The sequence below is a fragment of the Zea mays genome, chromosome 5, assembly GCF_902167145.1.
Source record: "Zea mays cultivar B73 chromosome 5, Zm-B73-REFERENCE-NAM-5.0, whole genome shotgun sequence".
Taxonomy (NCBI): Eukaryota; Viridiplantae; Streptophyta; class Magnoliopsida; order Poales; family Poaceae; genus Zea; species Zea mays.
The window spans coordinates 23621707-23640076 of record NC_050100.1 but is presented as its reverse complement, the minus strand read 5'-3'; the positions used below and the strand labels follow the sequence as shown (position 1 = coordinate 23640076).

Below are 18370 nucleotides of genomic sequence, written 5' to 3'. Positions count from 1 at the left end.
CGCCTGTCTTGCTCTGACTGCTGTGCCACCCGCCAGGGTGAGGCTGACAACAACCGAGTCCAGCCTCAGGTGCCATAGGAAGCTCCGCCTCGCCCGACCCCAGGGCTCGGCCCCCGCCTCGACCTCGGAAGACGGTCTCTGCCTCGCCCGACCCTAGGGCTCGGCCCCCGCCTCGACCTCGGAAGACGGTCTCCGCCTCGCCCGACCATAGGGCTCGGACTCAGCCTCGACCTCGGAAGACGGTCTCCGCCTCGCCCGACCCCAGGGCTCAGACTCAATCTCGACCTTGGAGGAGTCACCACCTCGCCCGGCCTTGGGCTCGGATCGACCACGCTGCAGGGGGGGTACATCATTACCCTACCCCTAGCTAGCTCAGGCTACAGGGAACAAGACCGGCGTCCCATCTGGCTCGCCCTGGTAAACACGTAATGATGGCACCCCGCGTGCTCCATGACGATGGCGGTTCTCAGCCCCCTACGGAAGCAAGGAGACGTCAGCAAGGACCCGACAGCCCCGACAGCTGTGCTTCTACAGGGCTCGAGCGCTCCTCCGACGGCCACGACATCACATGAACAGGGCACCAACACCTCTCCGACAGCCACGTCGGCATGTACATAGGGCTCTAGCTCCTCTCTGCTAGACACGTTAGCATATTGCTACACCCCCCATTGTACACCTGGGCCTTCTACTTACATCTATAAAAGGAAGGTCCAGGGCCCTCATACGAGAAGGTGGCCGCGTGGGAGGACGGGCTGACGGGCAGTCTCTCTCTCTCTCCCTCTCCCTCGCGAACGCTTGTAACCCCCTACTGCAAGCGCATCCGTCCTGGGCGCAGGACAACACGAGCCGCGGTTCCCCTTTCTTTGTTCCCCTTGTGTTCCGTCTCGCGCCGACCCATCTGGGCTGGGACACGTAGCGACAATTTACTCGTCGGTCCAGGGACCCCCCGGGGTCGAAACGCCGACAAATGGATAAACTTGTATCCTTTTGTAAGACATGCTATTGTCTTTAATGATTAACCTATGTGCAAGCATGACATCTTGTTTAGTCCATATTCACATAATTACCCAATTTTGATACTATGTGTATACCAAATCCATGTTGTGCCACAAATGCACCTTCTTGAGTTATGAGGTGCATGAGCAAAAGGAGCCCTAAATTGGTGACAACAGGTGCTCTCACTCTACACTACCTAAAAGAATGGATCTCATGGTATTCAGGTAAAAAGGCAAAGGTATGGAGAATGGAACTATGCAATCTCATATATTAAAGTTCCATTGATTGTGATCACAGCTATGTTCTTGCCTCTGAATTGGTAGTAACTTGGCTTAGGTGCTCCTTAGTTTAAAATGTTGTTTCTTTTGGTGTACCTAAGGAATCTTCTTAATCATGGTGTACTTAGACATTGCACTTTATATGCATGATCTTGTCATTTTCAATTGGTATATGTGGTGCAATGATTATCACGTATGAAGCATGCCTAGGTTGCTTGTAAAATGTTATACTCCTTGAGGCATGCATTGTTGTATTAAGTCAACTATTCAATTGGTATCTCTTTGTGATGAAATTGATAGAGTATGCCTTGACCAAGATATGTTGTGATCCCCTCTAGTTCTGAGGAAGCTAGAATGTGCAAAGTGCAATTCATTCAAATAATTGATGCACAACTTTAGGGGGAGCACACATAACTTGTGTCTCTTGAGACTAATTGTTTCTTGAGTGATCCGGTATAGTCTCAAGGTGGAAAAGGGAAGATGAGCAAGAAATGGAGCAATCAGGACTTGGGTACCTCCACAAGTCGAGTAATTGGTATCTAAAGTTGTGAGTAATTACGTATTTAAAGGTTGCTCGTGCTCTATAATAGTTGGTGATCCTAGATGCTTATCTTTAAATATCATGGAGCTATGAGAGTGATGATTTTTCAATTGGTAGCCTTGGTAGTGTGCTTCAATTGGTATCTTTTGGTAATCACTAGAATAGAAGCTTCATCTTGTGCCACAATACTATAACTTGTTCTAAGTTTTGTATCTTAGCAACAAGAAAAGGTCAGAATAAAGGATCAGTCATAAGTATAAAGGAGCTCCCTAGAGATAAAACTGTCAAGATGGAAATCTTGAATTGATGACAAAAGGAACTCCGCCTACTTAGATGGAAAGTACACCATAACATGGTAAAGGTACAAAAGGAGGTATTGACCTTTTGCGTATTTGTACCTTAATTTTTCTCCAATGCTTGTGTTGCATATGTTTAATGTGTAAGGGGGAGTAATGTTATTGTGTTGCATTTTCCCTGCTTAATACCCTGCTGTCCCTTGACATCATCCTATGTTCTTGCTTGAATATGGTTTTGGTGTTTGATGTCAAAGGGGGAGAATTTGTGCATTAAAGCTTACCTCGACCTGAGAGGACAACTTATCTTAAGGGTGAAGATTAATTTCCTTGAGTTCCTTTGATCTTAAAGGAAAATGTGTTAGTTTGTTGATAATTCTTATCATATGCTTCTTGTTGTATTATATGTTGATAATGCAAGTTTAGTGCTTTCGTTGAGATAAATCAATTAGTAGCTACTTTGTTTATCATGTAATAGATATTCATGTGGTTATGGTGATTTAAATTTGTTTTAAATTGGTATCCTAATTGTGAATAGTGGGTTGATATTCCTGTGGTATATTCACTCAATTGATTGGTGTTTAACTCTGATTCTGTGCATGTGTTTAATTATCGACAATGCATCCCACAAGTGTGCTAAGGTGTAGTAATGCTTCGAATCAGCCTAAGTATGTGCAATTTGGCATATAAGGCCAAAGTTAAGATTTTAAATATAAGCACATATTTAGGGGGAGCATTCTATAAACTTAGAATTCAAAACTTGTGCTTTAAATTTCACTCTTATGTAAGCTTTAGTTGTGTTGCCATCAATCACCAAAAAGGGGGAGATTGAAAGCTCTCTTGTGGGTTTTGGTGTTTAGATGACAACCCAATTAAAGGACTAACAAGTGTGCTAAGTGTTGAACAGGTGTTTTATGTAAAGCTAATATGGTTCAACACAAGTGAACAAGTGTGATGGTTCAAAGACTGAACTATTTATAGATAATGGACATCACAAGAAGGATGGGCATTGCTTAAGTGTGACTCGATGTGCATAACTCAGAGACAACCGATCAAGCCAAGGATGGAAGCAAGAAGAGCTTCGAGGTACTGAGTGCATGGGAGAAAGTCAAGGAGACCAGGAACCCAAGGCCAGGGGTGAAGAAGAAGACTTGCAGAATCAAGGTTGATCGAGTTAAGAAAAGTTATGGTGCATCAAGGAACACTACATAAGGACATGACTTACAACCAATGAGGTAACATCTACAATTATGTGGTTTAAGTCATAAGGCTCAAGATCAAGCTCAAGAAGTGAACAAGGTCACTGAAAGGAGAAGCTGTGTCCAAACCAGAACTGGAAGCAGCCCAAAAGAGCTAAGTGCACCTTGATCTCTAGTTTGGGTTGTTCCTAGTTTGGAGATATTCTATGTGACCTTTGTAGGATGTTGGAGCTCAGAAATGTCAAACTAGATCAAGTCAAGTTGACTTGATGATTTATGAGTCCAACATCAATCTCAATCATGCCAAATGCTGAAGAAGTGAAAATCAAAGAGAAGGTATGTTTCTAGACTTAGTACATTGGTTTGTGTTTACTAATATATTTGTCTAAGTGTTAGAAACAGAGAAAAGAAGAAAAGAAATGCAAAAGGCTTGGCTGTATACAACCAAGACTCAGCTCAGTCTGGCACACCGGACTGTCTGGTAGTGCACCGGACAGTGTCCGGTGCGCCAGACTGAACTCCGGTGAACAGGCCGCTCTCAGGAGAAGTTTGGCAGCGTACGGCTATAATTCACCGGACTGTCCGGTGGTGCACCGGACTGTCCGGTGAGCCAACAGTCGACTGCCCCAACGGTCGGCAGCAATCAGCGGGCGACGCGTGGCCTGAGCCAACGGTCAGTTGGCACACCGGACTGTCCGGTGCGCACCGGACAGTGTCCGGTGAGCCAAGACGATCGTTACTCTAACGGTCAGCTGAGCCCGATTTGGAAGGAGATCGCGCACCGGACAAGCTACAGGACCTGTCCGGTGGTGCACCGGACTGTTCGGTGGTGCACCAGACTGTCCGATGCGCCACCCGACAAAAAGCAAATATTGCCTTCCAAAATGAATTCCAACGGCTCCTAGGCCCCTTGGGTCTATAAAAGTGACTCCTAGGCGCCTCCAGCAAGAATGCAAGTGCACCCAACAATTATATACATCATTCGGATCGATTCTCTCTCTCACTCTCGTGTATATCTCTCTAGTTTGTGTGAAGGCAAAGTTACAAGCCTTTAGAGAGTGAAGAGGTGCTGCAAAGAGCTAGAGCAAAGTCTTGAGCGCATTGTTACTCTGCCGGAGTGCTGTCAAGAAGATTGTAAGCAGCCGCGGCTTTGTTGTAACCCAACTCAACATAGTGGAAGGCTCTATCTGTCATACTGACAGATCCGAGCAAACGGAGGAAGGAGTTGAAATAGACTCCAAGCCCAGGTGTGGCTAACTCCAACGAGGACTAGGCAAGCATTTCAGGCTTGGCCGAACCTCGGGATAAATTCTTGCGTCTGTGTGCTTCGCTCTGTATTGTGTGCTGACTCTCTGTCTTACTCACTTCCTATATCTGCACTTCAACACTTATCTGTGGTACAAATTGTATTTGAAGTGCAGGGCATTTTGAGACAGGATCTTTCATTCCACTGCGATCTGGTTCTTGAGTAGAGTAAGAACTAAAGTTTTAAAGTGATAATTTTTATTTGCCTATTCACCCCCTCTAGGCGACATCCAGATCCTGTTCCCGAGCAAAGGGAACTTTCAGATATACATCCCAACTTTGCCAAGTCTCCAAATTTCCCGTATTACCTTTTTGGTCCACTCACTTCCCTTTCGGGATCCAAACCTTCTTGGTGCTTTTCATGGTTGAAATTATTTTCTTTGGCACCCAGATGCGTTTGGCCCCCTTTCCTTTGTTGGCTTGCTTGTTGGCCTTGATTGCTATCACCTTTCCATTCTTTTTTCTTCTTGATCAAATATGGTGTAGCAGCCTTTTTGTCCACCTTTTTGATGTAGGTGTTGGAGATTTTGCTTGATGGCTTTTGCTTGAGCTTTTGCCTTTGTTTATCCCCGGTCATCGCCTTGCATTGGAAAGACTTATGGCCTTCCATGTGGCATAGCCTACAAATCACAGTTTCTCCCTCCATAGGCTTGTTCACTCCCGCAGTGGTGTTATCCTATGGAGGTCGGATTTGTTTGGCTTTGCCTTTCTTGTCATACAAAGCCTTGCCAAGGCGAGCCACTTCTTGCCTTAATTGTTCATTTTCCTTTGCAACCTCGTCCGAACATGTTTCTACAACAATATTCTCAACAAGAACTTGGTTGCAGGGGTTAGAATCATCAATTAAATCAAAGCAAGAAGTAGAAGCATCTTTCTTAATAATTTTAGGTATTTCAACTAAAGATGCTGCTGGGGTGCTACCGATGTCTTCTAGCTTAGTAGTTAGCTCATTATTGTGTATGCTAAGAATTTCCATTTTCTCTAGCAAATTTTCAATAGCTTCTTGGGAGCTAGCTAACTTAGCCTTAAGTTTTTCATTCTTTTTGATAAGGCCATCATCAGTAGTAGTGGATGGAACACTAAACTCTAATAGCTAAATTTTAGTTGCCAGCTCACAATTTAGGTTTGCAAAAGTTTCAAATTTTTCTAGCAATCCTTTGTAATTATTTTGGGAGCTAATCAACTTATTTTTCAAAGTTTTAAGTTGAGCTTTTTGCTTAGTGCAAACATTCTGGAAAAATTTAACGGCTTCTGCAAGTTCATCTACGGAGGGCTTTCCCTCACCATCATCATCACTACTACTATCATCACTAGAGGATGGAATGCTTATTTTACCTCTTGCCATAAGGCATTTGTGTGATGACCGTGATGAGCGTGATGAGGACCGGTGGCTGCGCGTCCTTGGAGGTTCGTCTTCACTTGAAAAATCATCCCAAGTTCTAACACTTGTTAGCGCCTTGCCTTTGCTCCTCTCCTTTTTGGGTTCGGCCATAGTTGGATAGTTGTCCCTGAAGTGGCCCTTCTCCCCGCATGCAAAGCATCCTCTCTTTCTTTGCTTTTTCCTGTCAATGTAAAGAGAAGATCTTCGACCTGCAGGGGCCCGCCCATTAGATTAATCTTGCGGATCATCCCCATTACCTTTCCGACACGTCGGATTGTTTCTTCGTCCTCGGAGGATGATGTGCATGGTTGATTATCTTCATCATCATCACTTTCTTCTTCTTCCTCTTCTTCACTTGAGGAACTTGGAGTGGGAGCCTTCTTCTTGCCCTTCCTTTCATCACATGCAAAAGCATATGGCCTTGAGGAAGTTGGCTCCTCTCCTCGACACATTTTTCATGACATCTCAAAAGCTGCGATTTTCCCAATCACAATGGTCGGGGTCATGTTACTCAAGTCCTCCATGTTGTGAAGGATGGTGATGATGCTCCCATATCTTCGTTGTGGTAGCAGGGAGATAATCTTCCTCACAATGTCTGCATCACCTAACTTATTTATGCCAATAGAGTTGAGCTCATTGATGATTAGATTTAAACGAGAATACATGTCTCTAACAAGCTCATCATCTCTCATAGCAAAAGTATTATACTCATTTAAGACTAGGCAATGTTTTTGCTCACGGACATTTGATGTACCGTCATGGAGCTCATGCAATTTTAGCCAAATCTCATTAGCAGTTTTCAAGGTAAATACTTGATTAAAAATATCCATGCTAAGATATTCATACAAGCAATTTTTGGCTCTAGCATTTAAATGAATTTCTTTTTCCTCACTCGTGGTGGGTTTCTCGGGATTCTTGAGGGGTTTCATCCCGTCACGAGTGACTCTCCAAACACCTAGATCAACGGCCTCTAGGTAACAAGCCATTCTAGCACTATAATAAGGGAAGTTAGTGTCGTCAAAGTGTGGTGGCCTATGGGTATCCATCCCTTCATCTAAAAAGCGTCGGCTCTTTTAGCGGTGAAGCTAAAACGTTTCAAATGAGCCAAACCAGGCTCTGATACCACTTGTAGAAAACGGGTGACACCTAAGAGGGGGGTGAATTAGGACTTCTAAAACTTTCGCTAAACTAGCCCACAATTAAATCCCTAGAGCAAAACCTATGCAAATAATCAAACTAGAATGTGCAAACTAGGTTTTGTCTAAGTGTTGCTATCTCTACCGCAAAGGCTAAGTTTTAATCTACACTAGATAAGTATGAATACAAGATTGAAACTTAAATGCTTAATATAAATGCGGAAACTTAAAGAGCAAAGTAGAGAAGCAAACTCTCGTGGATGACGCCGATACTTTTACCGAGGTATTCGGAACCGCTCAAGGTATCGACTAATCCTCGTTGGTGCCCCTACACAAAGGGAAGCCCACGCGAGGGCCAAGCACCTCGGTCGAGTAACTCCGTAGAGAGCCGCGGGCCTTCTCCACGCGCAAGTGGTGCTCTGCTTCCGGCTCCTCTTGGACGCTCCTCACCGTCTCCACTATCGAGCTTCCGGCCAAAACGCTGCGGGCCTCGTTCCCTCCGGTACACGGTGGCGGCTGTGACACAAACGCGGTTGTCACGGTCTCGCAAAACTCTCGCCCCACTCGGTACAATTACAACGACTCACGCAAGAGCCGAGGGGTTGTGAGGTTTATCTAAACTCACTCAACTAACTAGGATTCACCTAGAGCAAGCACTAAAGCGGTCTAACTAACCTAAGCACTTTGCCAAGCACCTACGCTAATCACCGAGTGATTCTATTAAGCACTTGGGTGTAAGAGCACTTGGGAGTGTCTACTATATGCCTTGGTATGTCTCTTGGGCTCCCACACTTGGAAATGGCCGGTTGGGGTGTATTTATAGCCCCCCAACACAAATAGAGCCGTTGGAGAAAAGCTGCTGCTTTCTGTGTCACACCGGACAGTCCGGTGGTGCACCAGACATTGCACTGTAGCATGTCCGGTGCGCCTAGCCGTCGTCCTATCAGAGCAGGTGACCGTTGGCGCCGCAGGCTTTCCACACCGGACAGTCCGATCCTCACACCGGACAGTCCGGTGGTCTTCTCTCTGGGTGCCACCTGGAACTAGCTGTTGGGCTGCTGTTCCCTGGTGCACCGGACAGTCCAGTGCTCCACGCACAGACAGTCCGCAGGCAGCACACTTGGACTTTTCTTGGATCTCTTTTAATGTCTTCTTTTGAGGTGTTGCTTTCCACAATTCCTTAGTCCAAGTTAATCTTGCATCCTGTGAACTACAAACACAAACACTAGAAAACTTATTAGTTCACGGATTGTGTTGAACATCAAACACCAAAACTCAATTAGCCAAATGGCCCGGGGTCCATTTTCCTTACAATTACAACAAATAAAAAAGAATAGATGGAGTATTACAATAATATCTAAATAATCGTGAATCATTTGATATGGTTGATTTCCTCTCTATATTGTTTGAGTTATGTCCATGACTTATTGTTCGAGCTAGCGAGCTCTAGTTCAACACTTTTCTTTGATCAAGCATATAATTACTTTCGCATAATCACATCAGAGAAGCAGCTCTGCTCTAGAACTCAAGACTGGAGTTACTCTGCTCTGGAGTTTTTGCTATATGTTGTCTAGAAATATCTACCCAACTTTAGAAATGTGAATTTTGCGGTGCATTCAAGGTGGGAGTGGTGGCGACAGAATTCCCTAGGCGCGAGAGGCGACAACAGGCTCCCCTAGGCACGAGTTATGGCGGATCCTAGAGGCGAGGCGATAGTTCCCCGGGGCGCACAACAACGATCATATCTTAGATCATGTTACTTTAAGCATTAATGACTTTACTTACTTTTGGTGCTCAAGTTGTACAAGTCATCCCCGGACCTCACAAGTCCTTATGCAAATGTTGCACATGTTTAGGGGGAGGATGTGCTACAACTTGACCCCTTTGAGACTAACATGATTGCTTAAGTGATTTTATGATATAGTCTCTGAAAGTCGCCTAGAGGGGGGTGAATAGGCAAATCTGAAATTTATAAAGTTTAAGCACAACTACAAGCCGGGGTTAGCATTAGAAATATAATCGAGTCCGAAAGAGAGGGAAAACAAATCAACAAAGAAATAAAGCGGATGAACCCGGTGATTTGTTTTACCAAGGTTCGGTTCTTGCAAACCTACTCCCCATTGAGGTGGTCACAAAGACCGGGTCTCTTTCAACCCTTTCCCTCTCTCAAATGGTCACTTAGACCGAGTGAGCCTTTCTCTTCAATCAAATGGGACACTTAGTCCACTACAAGGACCACCACAACTTGGTGTCTCTTGCTTTGATTACAAGTGAGTTGGAAACAAGAATAGAGGAAGAAGAAAAGCGATCCAAGCACAAGAGCTCAAAAGAACACAAAAGTCTCTCTCTCTAGTCACTAATTTGTTTGGAGTGATTCCAGACTTGGGAGAGGATTTGATCTCTTTGTTTGTGTCTTGGAATGAAGTCTAGAGCTCTTGTATGAGGTTTGATGGCTGAAAACTTGGATGCAATGAAGTGTGGTGGTTGGGGGGTATTTATAGCCCCAACCACCAATATGGCCGTTGGTGAGGGCTTCTGTCGTATGGCGCACCGGACAGTCCGGTGCGCCACCGGACACTGTTCGGTGCGCCAGCCACGTCACCCAGCCGTTGGGTTCTGACCGTTGGAGCTTTGACATCTGGGCCACCGAACAGTCCGGTGCGCCTTCTGCACCTGCTCCGACTTCTGCGCGCGCAGTCGCGCACTGTTGATCACTATTCACCTTTTGCAGACGACCGTTGGCGCTGTTAGCCGTTACTCCGCTTGGCACACCGGACAGTCCGGTGAATTATAGCGGAGTGGCTCCCCAAATTTCCGAAGCTAGCGAGTTGGAGGGAATCCACCGTGGTGCACCGGACACTGTCCGGTGCGCCAAACCAGGGCAGCCTTCGGTTGTCTTTTGCTTTTTTTATTTGAACCCTTTCTTGGACTTTTTATTGGTTTGTGTTGAACCTTTGGCACCTTTAGAACTTATAATCTAGAGCAAACTAGTTAGTCCAATTGTTTGTGTTGGTCAATTCAACCACTAAAATCACTTAGGAAAAGGTGTAAGCCTATTTCCCTTTCAGTCTCAAAGTTGAATTGAAAGGGAAAAGGTGAACTTGGACAAAGAAAGGGCTTCCACTGTATTCCGATATCAATGTATCTTGTCACAAGTTCTTCTTTGTGTTCTCATTGCATTTTGCTCTTCTTTGACATTTTGGTGAGGCAATGGGGTTAAAGGGCCAAATAGTTCTCATGTTTTGGTGCTTAATGCCAAAGGCAGAGAAATTAAGGCCAAATCAAATAGATCAACCAACCACTTGTGAATTTCAAAAATTGTAGAGTTAGATTCTTGGTATTTGATCAAAACCCTCTTATTGCAAAATTGTTCTCTTATGGGGGAGAAATTTGATTATGGGAAAGGGGGAGTTTTGACATTTGATCAAATTTACTCTTGAAAGATCTCTTGATTTTCCAAAACAAGTGTTTTTTACATTGAGATAGGAAAAGAATTTGTTTTGTGAAAATAAACCAAGTGGTAGCAAAAGTGATCCAAATATATCAAATTATATGGTAATCTTATTGGTCTTCAATTTGACATGAATCTGCATATTTGAGCTCTTTTAGATATGTTAGTTCAAAATGAGTTGTTTTTTTAATGTGTTGGCATAAATCACCAAAAGGGGGAGATTGAAAGGGAAATGTGCCCTTGGACCATTTCTATATTGTTTTGATGATTAGATGCACAACACACTATGTGAGAACTGACATGATGTTGAGCAAAAGTATATGAAGCAATCTAGATGTATCAAGTATGAAGGTAAGTTCTAGACACTTAGTCATATGTTTTATGAGCTAAACATGCTTGTCTAAGCACCAGGAACTCAGTTAAGTCAAGTCAAAAAGGAGCAAAAGAAGTTTGGCTGAAAAAGCCAGACTTGCACCAGCCTACGGGTGCACCGGACTTTCCGGTACGCACCGGACAGTGTCCGGTGCCCAGACTGGAGCACGTCGGTGAACTCGCTGCTCTCGGGATTTGTTGGGGACACTGCGGCTAAAATTCACCGGACTGTCCGGTGTGCACCGGACTGTCCGGTGAGCCAGCAGCGCCCGTGCCAATGGTCGGCAGCGAAATCAGTGGGCGACACGTGGCCAGCGCCAACGGTCAACAAGCCGCACCGGACTGTCCAGTATGCCAAGAGGACCCTGGCTGCAACGGTCGGCTTCACTAAATAAGGAAGGAGATCGTGCACTATTCATGTCCGGTGCGCCCACGTACAGAAGGCAACTTTTGCTACCAAATGGAGCTTCAACGGCTCCTAGCTGCCTTAGGGCTCCTATCAAGAGTCCTAAATATTTTATGATCGATGGAGATTGAAATCCCATATAGATCCCCACTTTCCTGTGTGGGCCCATGACTGTTCTTTGAGGTGGTGAGATTGGAATGTATACACGACATCCAAATTTATACAAATAGGAAATACTTGGAGATTTTCCATGTACCATTTGTATTGAGGAAGTAGCATAATATGCAGTAGGTCATAGTTCGATAAGATCGACAGCGTGCAGAACTGCATGACCCTAACATGACGAAGACAATTTGCAATTCATTAACAATGGTCTTGCAATAAGTTTAATCCTCTTGATTAGTGACTCATCCAAACCATTTGGTTATGGACATATGGTACCGAGTGTTGAATCTGAATATCCAGTGCCATACAATAATTATTGAATGCTTGAAATGTAAATTCAGCGGCATTGTCCATCCGGATTGTTTGAATCTGATGTTCAGGAAAATTTGCCTTTAATTTGATAATTTGAGACATTATCTTGATAAATGTATGGTTGCGTGTTGATAGTAAACACACATGTGACCATCGAGTAGATGCGTCAATCAATACCATGAAGTATCTGAATGGCCCGAAAGTTGGTGTAATTGATCCACAAATATTTACTTAAATTCTTTCAAGGAATTTTAGCGGTTCAACTTTAATTTTGAGATGTGATGGTCTCAAAATCAATTTCCCAGTTGCACATGTAGTGCAAATAAAATCTTTCGATTTAAGAAAATTTGTTATGGACAAATTATGACCAATAGAATTGCCTGTGATTTTTATCATAATCCCTATGCCTCGATAACCAATTTTGAAAAATCACCTTATATGCAACAACATGTGCAATGTACTTAATGAATGTATAGTACAACCCAGACGTGAGTAATAAAATTTTGTCATATATGCGTTTGCCATATCTGTCCGGCTTAGTCAAAAAGAGAAACTCTTCTTGATTTTCATCATGGGTTTAAATATAGAACCCATCTATAGCATATCTCTAAAACTTAGTAGGGTACGAGTGGGATCAGGATACAATAGTGCATCTCCGATAACAATTTTAGTACCCATGGAGAGGGTAATAGTTGTCCAGAGCTAACTATCACCGCATCGCATCCAGCGATGGTCAAAACTTTTTCATCTTCATTTTTAAGAGTCTGAAAATATTTGATCTCTCTAAGTATAGAGTTTGTGGTACAACTGTCCACAATGTATAATTCATCCTCCGTTGAGTTGATCATATGATGCATATTTCTCGTCGATCTTGAGGCCGGGCCTCCGTTCTTCTCCAAAACAGCGAGCATTTTTCTCTTCTCACTATTTTCTCGCGAGCACATGTTGATAACATATTGTAAAACAGTGGAAAGGAGTTCGAAAGAAAGTGACAGCGATTTCTTTATTGCAGGGGATGTTCGTGTATGTATATATATACATGAAGGGGTGCAAGTCGAGTGGTGTGTCCTTTGACGAGATAACAATTGCACCCCATAGATTGATTACATACAAAATGTCACATTTTCTAACAATTATTACCGCACATCGATCAGGCATGGAAGGGTTGGGAAAATTTATAATAAACAGAATACAAGAAGACAGAGCTAGAAAGCCACCAAACTCCTAACTTCCCCCACGGCGGCCCCACCCCAGGGATGAACACCAAAGTCCAAACGCATGCATGCGTAATGGCAGTCCCCGCGCGCCACGTGCAGGGCGTCAGTACAAGGGGCAGTTGAGCCGGGGCGTAGGCACGGCGTAGAGCCGCGTGGCGCGCGGCGCGGTAAGGCCGAAGATGTCGCCCATGTCCATCTCCGAGGGCTTCATTCCGTCGGGCAGCGACCAGTTGAAGGCGTGCGCGAGCTGGGCGACGGCGAGCTCCAGCGCGTACAGGCCGAGCGCCATCCCGGGGCAGGACCGGCGGCCCGACCCGAACGGCAGGAACTCGAAGCACCCGCCCTTGAAGTCGAGCCCCGCGGCCTCCCCCTCGGGCGCCGCGAACCGCGACGGGCGGAACGCGTCGGCGTCCTTCCACGAGGCGCGGTGGCGGCCGATGGCCCAGACGTTGACCATGACGCGGGAGCCCCTGGGCACGGAGTACCCGGCCACGACGCAGTCGTCGGCGGTCTCGTGGAGGAGCAGCGGGATGGGCGGGTGCAGCCGGAGCGTCTCCTTGATGACGCACCTGAGGAAGGGGAGCCTGTCCAGGTCCGACTCGCTCACGTTGCGGTCGAGGCCCACGACGTCGGCGAGCTCCTGCTGCACCCGGCGCAGGTCGTCGGGGCTGTGCATCATCTCCGCCATGGCCCACTCGATCGCCGACGCCACCGTCTCCGTCCCGCCGAACATCACGTCCTGCATGCGGCGTCCATACATCATTATTAGTTTACAGCTTTGACTGCTCATAAAAAACAACAAAATACATAACGACGCGATGGTGAGGTACATATTACCCTTTATTTATGATGTTTTTAGTGAATATTAATTACACCACGCCACACATGATCATATCAGTCATATATGCACATGCTAGCTAGTTGTGCCCATGACGGAAGCTAGAATGCTAGATTATTAATTACAAGCGAAATCATGACGGTTTAATTGTGCAAGATATTTACGGCAGCTAGCGCGGTTATATATATACTGCAGAAAATGGGTGATGCATGTGTTTTTTTTATATACTTTGGAAGGTGACATGCACGCACCGAGGCACCAAGGTGGACAGAGCTATCTTAGACGAAAAAAATGCACCGAAAAGTGACATGCATGGTCTCCAATGGTTGGCTAGCTCGATCAAACTCGGATGCTTTCATCACGTTTACCTACTTTCAGCTCCGTATATAGGGTGGAGAACGATCGATGCAGGGTATCCGGCCGTCCAAACTTTGTACGACGACCGACCGACTTACGTCACGCGCAAAGTTGGACTATAGACAAATGTTTGTGCGTCGTGTCGTGATATATGGGGAGAAAAAAAATCCACCAACGCACAAATTAAAAATGCGTACAGTACTAGTGTGAGACGACTCATAAGCATGGCCACAAATTAAATGCGCACAGTACTACATGCATGTATGAACAAAAAAGAGAAAACGTGTCTCACCATGCACAAGCAAGCCGACCGTGCGCGGCTACGTCTGGTCTGTCTGGCTAATCGACTCGATCTCCAGACACCAAGGAGGACGACACAAACAAATAACAAGTACACCTACCGAACGTCACGTTCACGTACTGCTTTTCTGGAAGCCGGCCGGCCGGCCGGTTGGAGCTTGTCAACGTAGAAGCCGGCCGGGGTAGAAGAGAACTCCAAACCGAAGAAAAAAATGCACTACTGGAGATCGAGTTACGCACACGTGGCCCTGACTTAATCTAGCTCCGTGGCGGGCGAAGAGATCCACATGTGCTGCGTGCATGCAGGAACACGACAAACACCTGTCACCAGCATGCAGAGACGCAAAGCACTCCTGATTGGTTGGTTGTCAAACATCACACGTCGTCACACATTTTAGGTATATATATAGTAAGTATTTTTGTTTACGGGTTTCTTCAGCCAAGCGTTTTGATTCAGTGCTCCCGAGGCCCGAACCCCGGCCGGCACCCAGTCCTCCCGGCGTCGGAACTCGGAACGGACGGTTTTGGCGTGATTAGCGTGACTGACAGCAGGTCAGATCGAGGGATGGTGCACAGCACGACGTGTGTGTATACGTAACGTACGTACCATGATGATGGCCTTGATGTTGTCGCGCGTGAGCCGGAGGGTGTTGTGCAGGTCGTCGCCGCCGTCAGCAGCGGCGGCGGCGCCCGTCGCCTTGCCGGGCGTGGCCTCGACGAAGAACGCGAGCATGTCGTCGACCATGTCGGCGTCGGCGTCGTCGGGGCTCTTCCCGCGCCTCACGTGCTCGTCGATGATCTTGTCGATGAACCGGTCCAGCGCGGAGCGGGCGGCGCGCAGGCGCCGGTTGATGCCCTGCAGGTCCATCCAGCCCAGCCACGGTAGGAAGTCGCCCACGTTGAAGGCGCCGAACAGCTTGGAGAACTCCTGCAGGATGGCGATGAACTCCTCCTGGCCCTCGCCGTCGCGGGTGCCGAACGCCGCGCGGAACGTCACGTTCTTCGTCAGGCTGAAGATGAGCTCGCCCAGGTTCACGGCCTCGCCCCCGCTCCCGCCGCCCACGGCCACGGCCCGGACCAGCGCCGCGCACTCGTCGCGCACGGCCGCCCACGTCTCGGCGCGCCGCCGGCTGAACAGCTTCATCACGCACAGCTTGCGCATCTGCCGCCAGAAGGGCCCGTAGTGCGCGAACGCCATGTCCGCGCGGTCGTACGTCAGGTACGCGATGGCCGCGGTCGCAGGCCGGTTCGAGAACGCGCCGTCCTGCGCCTGCAGCACCTCGCGCGCGTACTCGGGCGTCGACACCGCGAACGCGTGCAGCCGCCCCAGCCGGAGGTGCAGCAGCCCGCCGTACGTCTCCGCCAGCGCCGCCAGCCCGCGGTGCGTCAGCTGGTCCATCATCCCCATGTTGCCTACGATCGGCAGCGGCTTCGGCCCAGGCGGAAGCGGCGCTTTGCCCCGCCGACGTCGCAGCTGCTGCAGGACCACCAAGCACACCGTGCCCAGGAACACCCAGCTCAGAGGGTCTTGGAGCCACTCCATGCCGATATTGGCCACGGCCGCCGCCATGATCGATCAATCGATATATCGGCAGCACCTGCTTCCTTTTTTTTGTTTGGGTTTTAGTGTGGTTGTAGTTGTACTGGTAGAGCGCTCTTTGAGTAGAGCTGAGGACAAGGGGGGAGGTGCACGGTTTTTATATATAGCCGGAGGAGTAGGTGAGGATAGAGATGGCAATGGGTAAATACCCACCGGGTATTACTACCCCATACCCATACCCACGACACAAAAATAACCCCACCGGGTCACCCATATACACTGGCGGGTATAGATTTACCCCCATACCCATACCCATGTGGGTATGGGTCACCCATCGGGTCACCCGTACCCACAAAAATTAAACAACTATCAAAAAATTATACTATACAAATGGCAAGTATATCCATATAAATACCATTACAAAATTTTCTAGCATCATTTAACCATCCATTCAACACACCAAAGATAATTGGATAAAGTAGTAACACTATGATAGTACTACATAGCACATTACATGTTCCATTACATGGTCATTAAATTGTTATTAAATAGTAAAAAAGTTGGATGACTAAAGTCCAAGTTCATGCTTCGGATAAGTTTATATTGGGTATTTTATACCCACGGGTTAACGGGTATGGGTGAAGGCGGAACGTTCTAATACCCGTTTACCCATTGGGTGAAGATTTTTGCCCAATAACAGACCCACGGGTAGAATATTTAGCCCACATACATACCCTAATGGAGTAAATACCCATCAGGTATCGGGTCGCGGGTACCCATTGCCATCTCTAGGTGAGGACCCAGGGATACATTGGGTTGAAAACTCGATCAGTTAACTGTGCCTAATAATGGTGACAAGAATTGGGTCTCTTTCATTTTTTTTTCTACTTGTTCTTTATTTTCATTTGAAATGGAGTTACATGAGAAAGGGATATCACTAGTATAGAGAAGATCTATACTGACGGTCGTAAACCTATTTTTAGTGGCGTTTATCGTAACCGTCAGTGCTAGGGGGCTAGTAAAAATCATCATTTTTACAGGCGGGAAAATCGATTTTCACTGGCGGTCGACATAATAAAACCGCCAGTGAAAATCGATTTTCACTGGCGATCGACGTAATAATACCGCCAGTGCAAATCGTTTCCAGAAAACATAAAACAGATTTTAAAAATAGTAAAAAAATTTATTTTTATTAGGCCCACCCCACCCGCCCGTCTCCGAAGTCGCAAGTCACGGCATTTTTCGCGCGCTACGCGGTTGTTAGTAATTGACCCGTCGACCTCGCGCGTACCCTCCACTACCACTCCGTCTATGACATGCTTTGTGTCTAGTTTGTAGTTGTTTTCTCCACATATTACAACCATTTGAGTGTAAATTGCTTATTTGAGACCCTAAACGAATTCAAATAAAAAAGTTGTCAACTACAAAGATAAATAACTTTTGAAGTTCTACAACTTTTATTTTGACACTTTTTTCATCCGAGGTAGTTTGCAAAATTTGAATTTTAAATTTGACATACTTAGATTCAATTTTTGAGAACCGAAATAAGTTCAAATAAAAAAGTTGTCAACTACAAAGTTTCATAACTTCTAGAGATCTACAACTTTTATTTTGGTGGTTTTGTCATACGAGGTCGTTTGAAAAATTCGAAAAATTAAGGATAAAAATGATTTCTAGTGGTGGTTCCTTAAGAAAACCGCCACTAGAAATCGTATTTCTACTGGCGGTTCCTTAAGAAAACCGCCACTACAAATCATGGATTTCTACTGGCGGTTTTCTTAAGGAACCGCCAGTAGAAATACGATTTCTAGTGGCGGTTTTCTTAAGGAACCGCCACTAGAAATAGCACAGTCGGTGGATAACCGGATCCGTCTGTAAAAATATATCGTCCCGCAGGTGTTAAGCCTTTTTCTACTAGTGGATTGAGTAGGAGACAAGGAGTACTCCCACAATTGACTATGGGAACAAGGATATTGATCCTACAAAATTATGGATTTTACTTTAACACTAGTACACAGAGGCTCTATAGTGGCGGTTCTAGAGCTGTTTGCACTGGCGTTTTTCAGTGCCGCCAGTGGAAATCGCCATTTCCACTGGCGGTTATTCTAAAACCGCCAGTAAAATCGCCATTTCCACTGGAAATAGCATTTCCACTGGCGGTTTTATTAAGAAAACCGTCAGTGGAAATGCTATTTCCACTGGCGGTTTTTTTTATTTAGCCGCCAGTGGAAGTTTTCCCGCCTTTCTTTTAAATTTTCGTACTGAAATTTATATATATTTACA

General features: G+C 46.1%; 1 protein-coding gene across 1 annotated transcript; it reads right to left on the bottom strand.

Annotated features, from left to right (window-relative positions):
- Positions 1-12814: 12814 nt before the first annotated feature.
- LOC100273589 (putative cytochrome P450 superfamily protein) lies at positions 12815-16167 on the bottom strand. The gene is made up of 2 exons (NM_001148006.1): positions 15155-16167; positions 12815-13791 (listed from the first exon to the last, which is right to left on the bottom strand). The coding sequence occupies exons 1-2, from the start codon at positions 16115-16117 to the stop codon at positions 13156-13158; spliced, it is 1599 nt and encodes a 532-aa protein (NP_001141478.1). The 5' UTR covers positions 16118-16167; the 3' UTR covers positions 12815-13155.
- Between the last annotated feature and the right edge of the window lie 2203 nt (positions 16168-18370).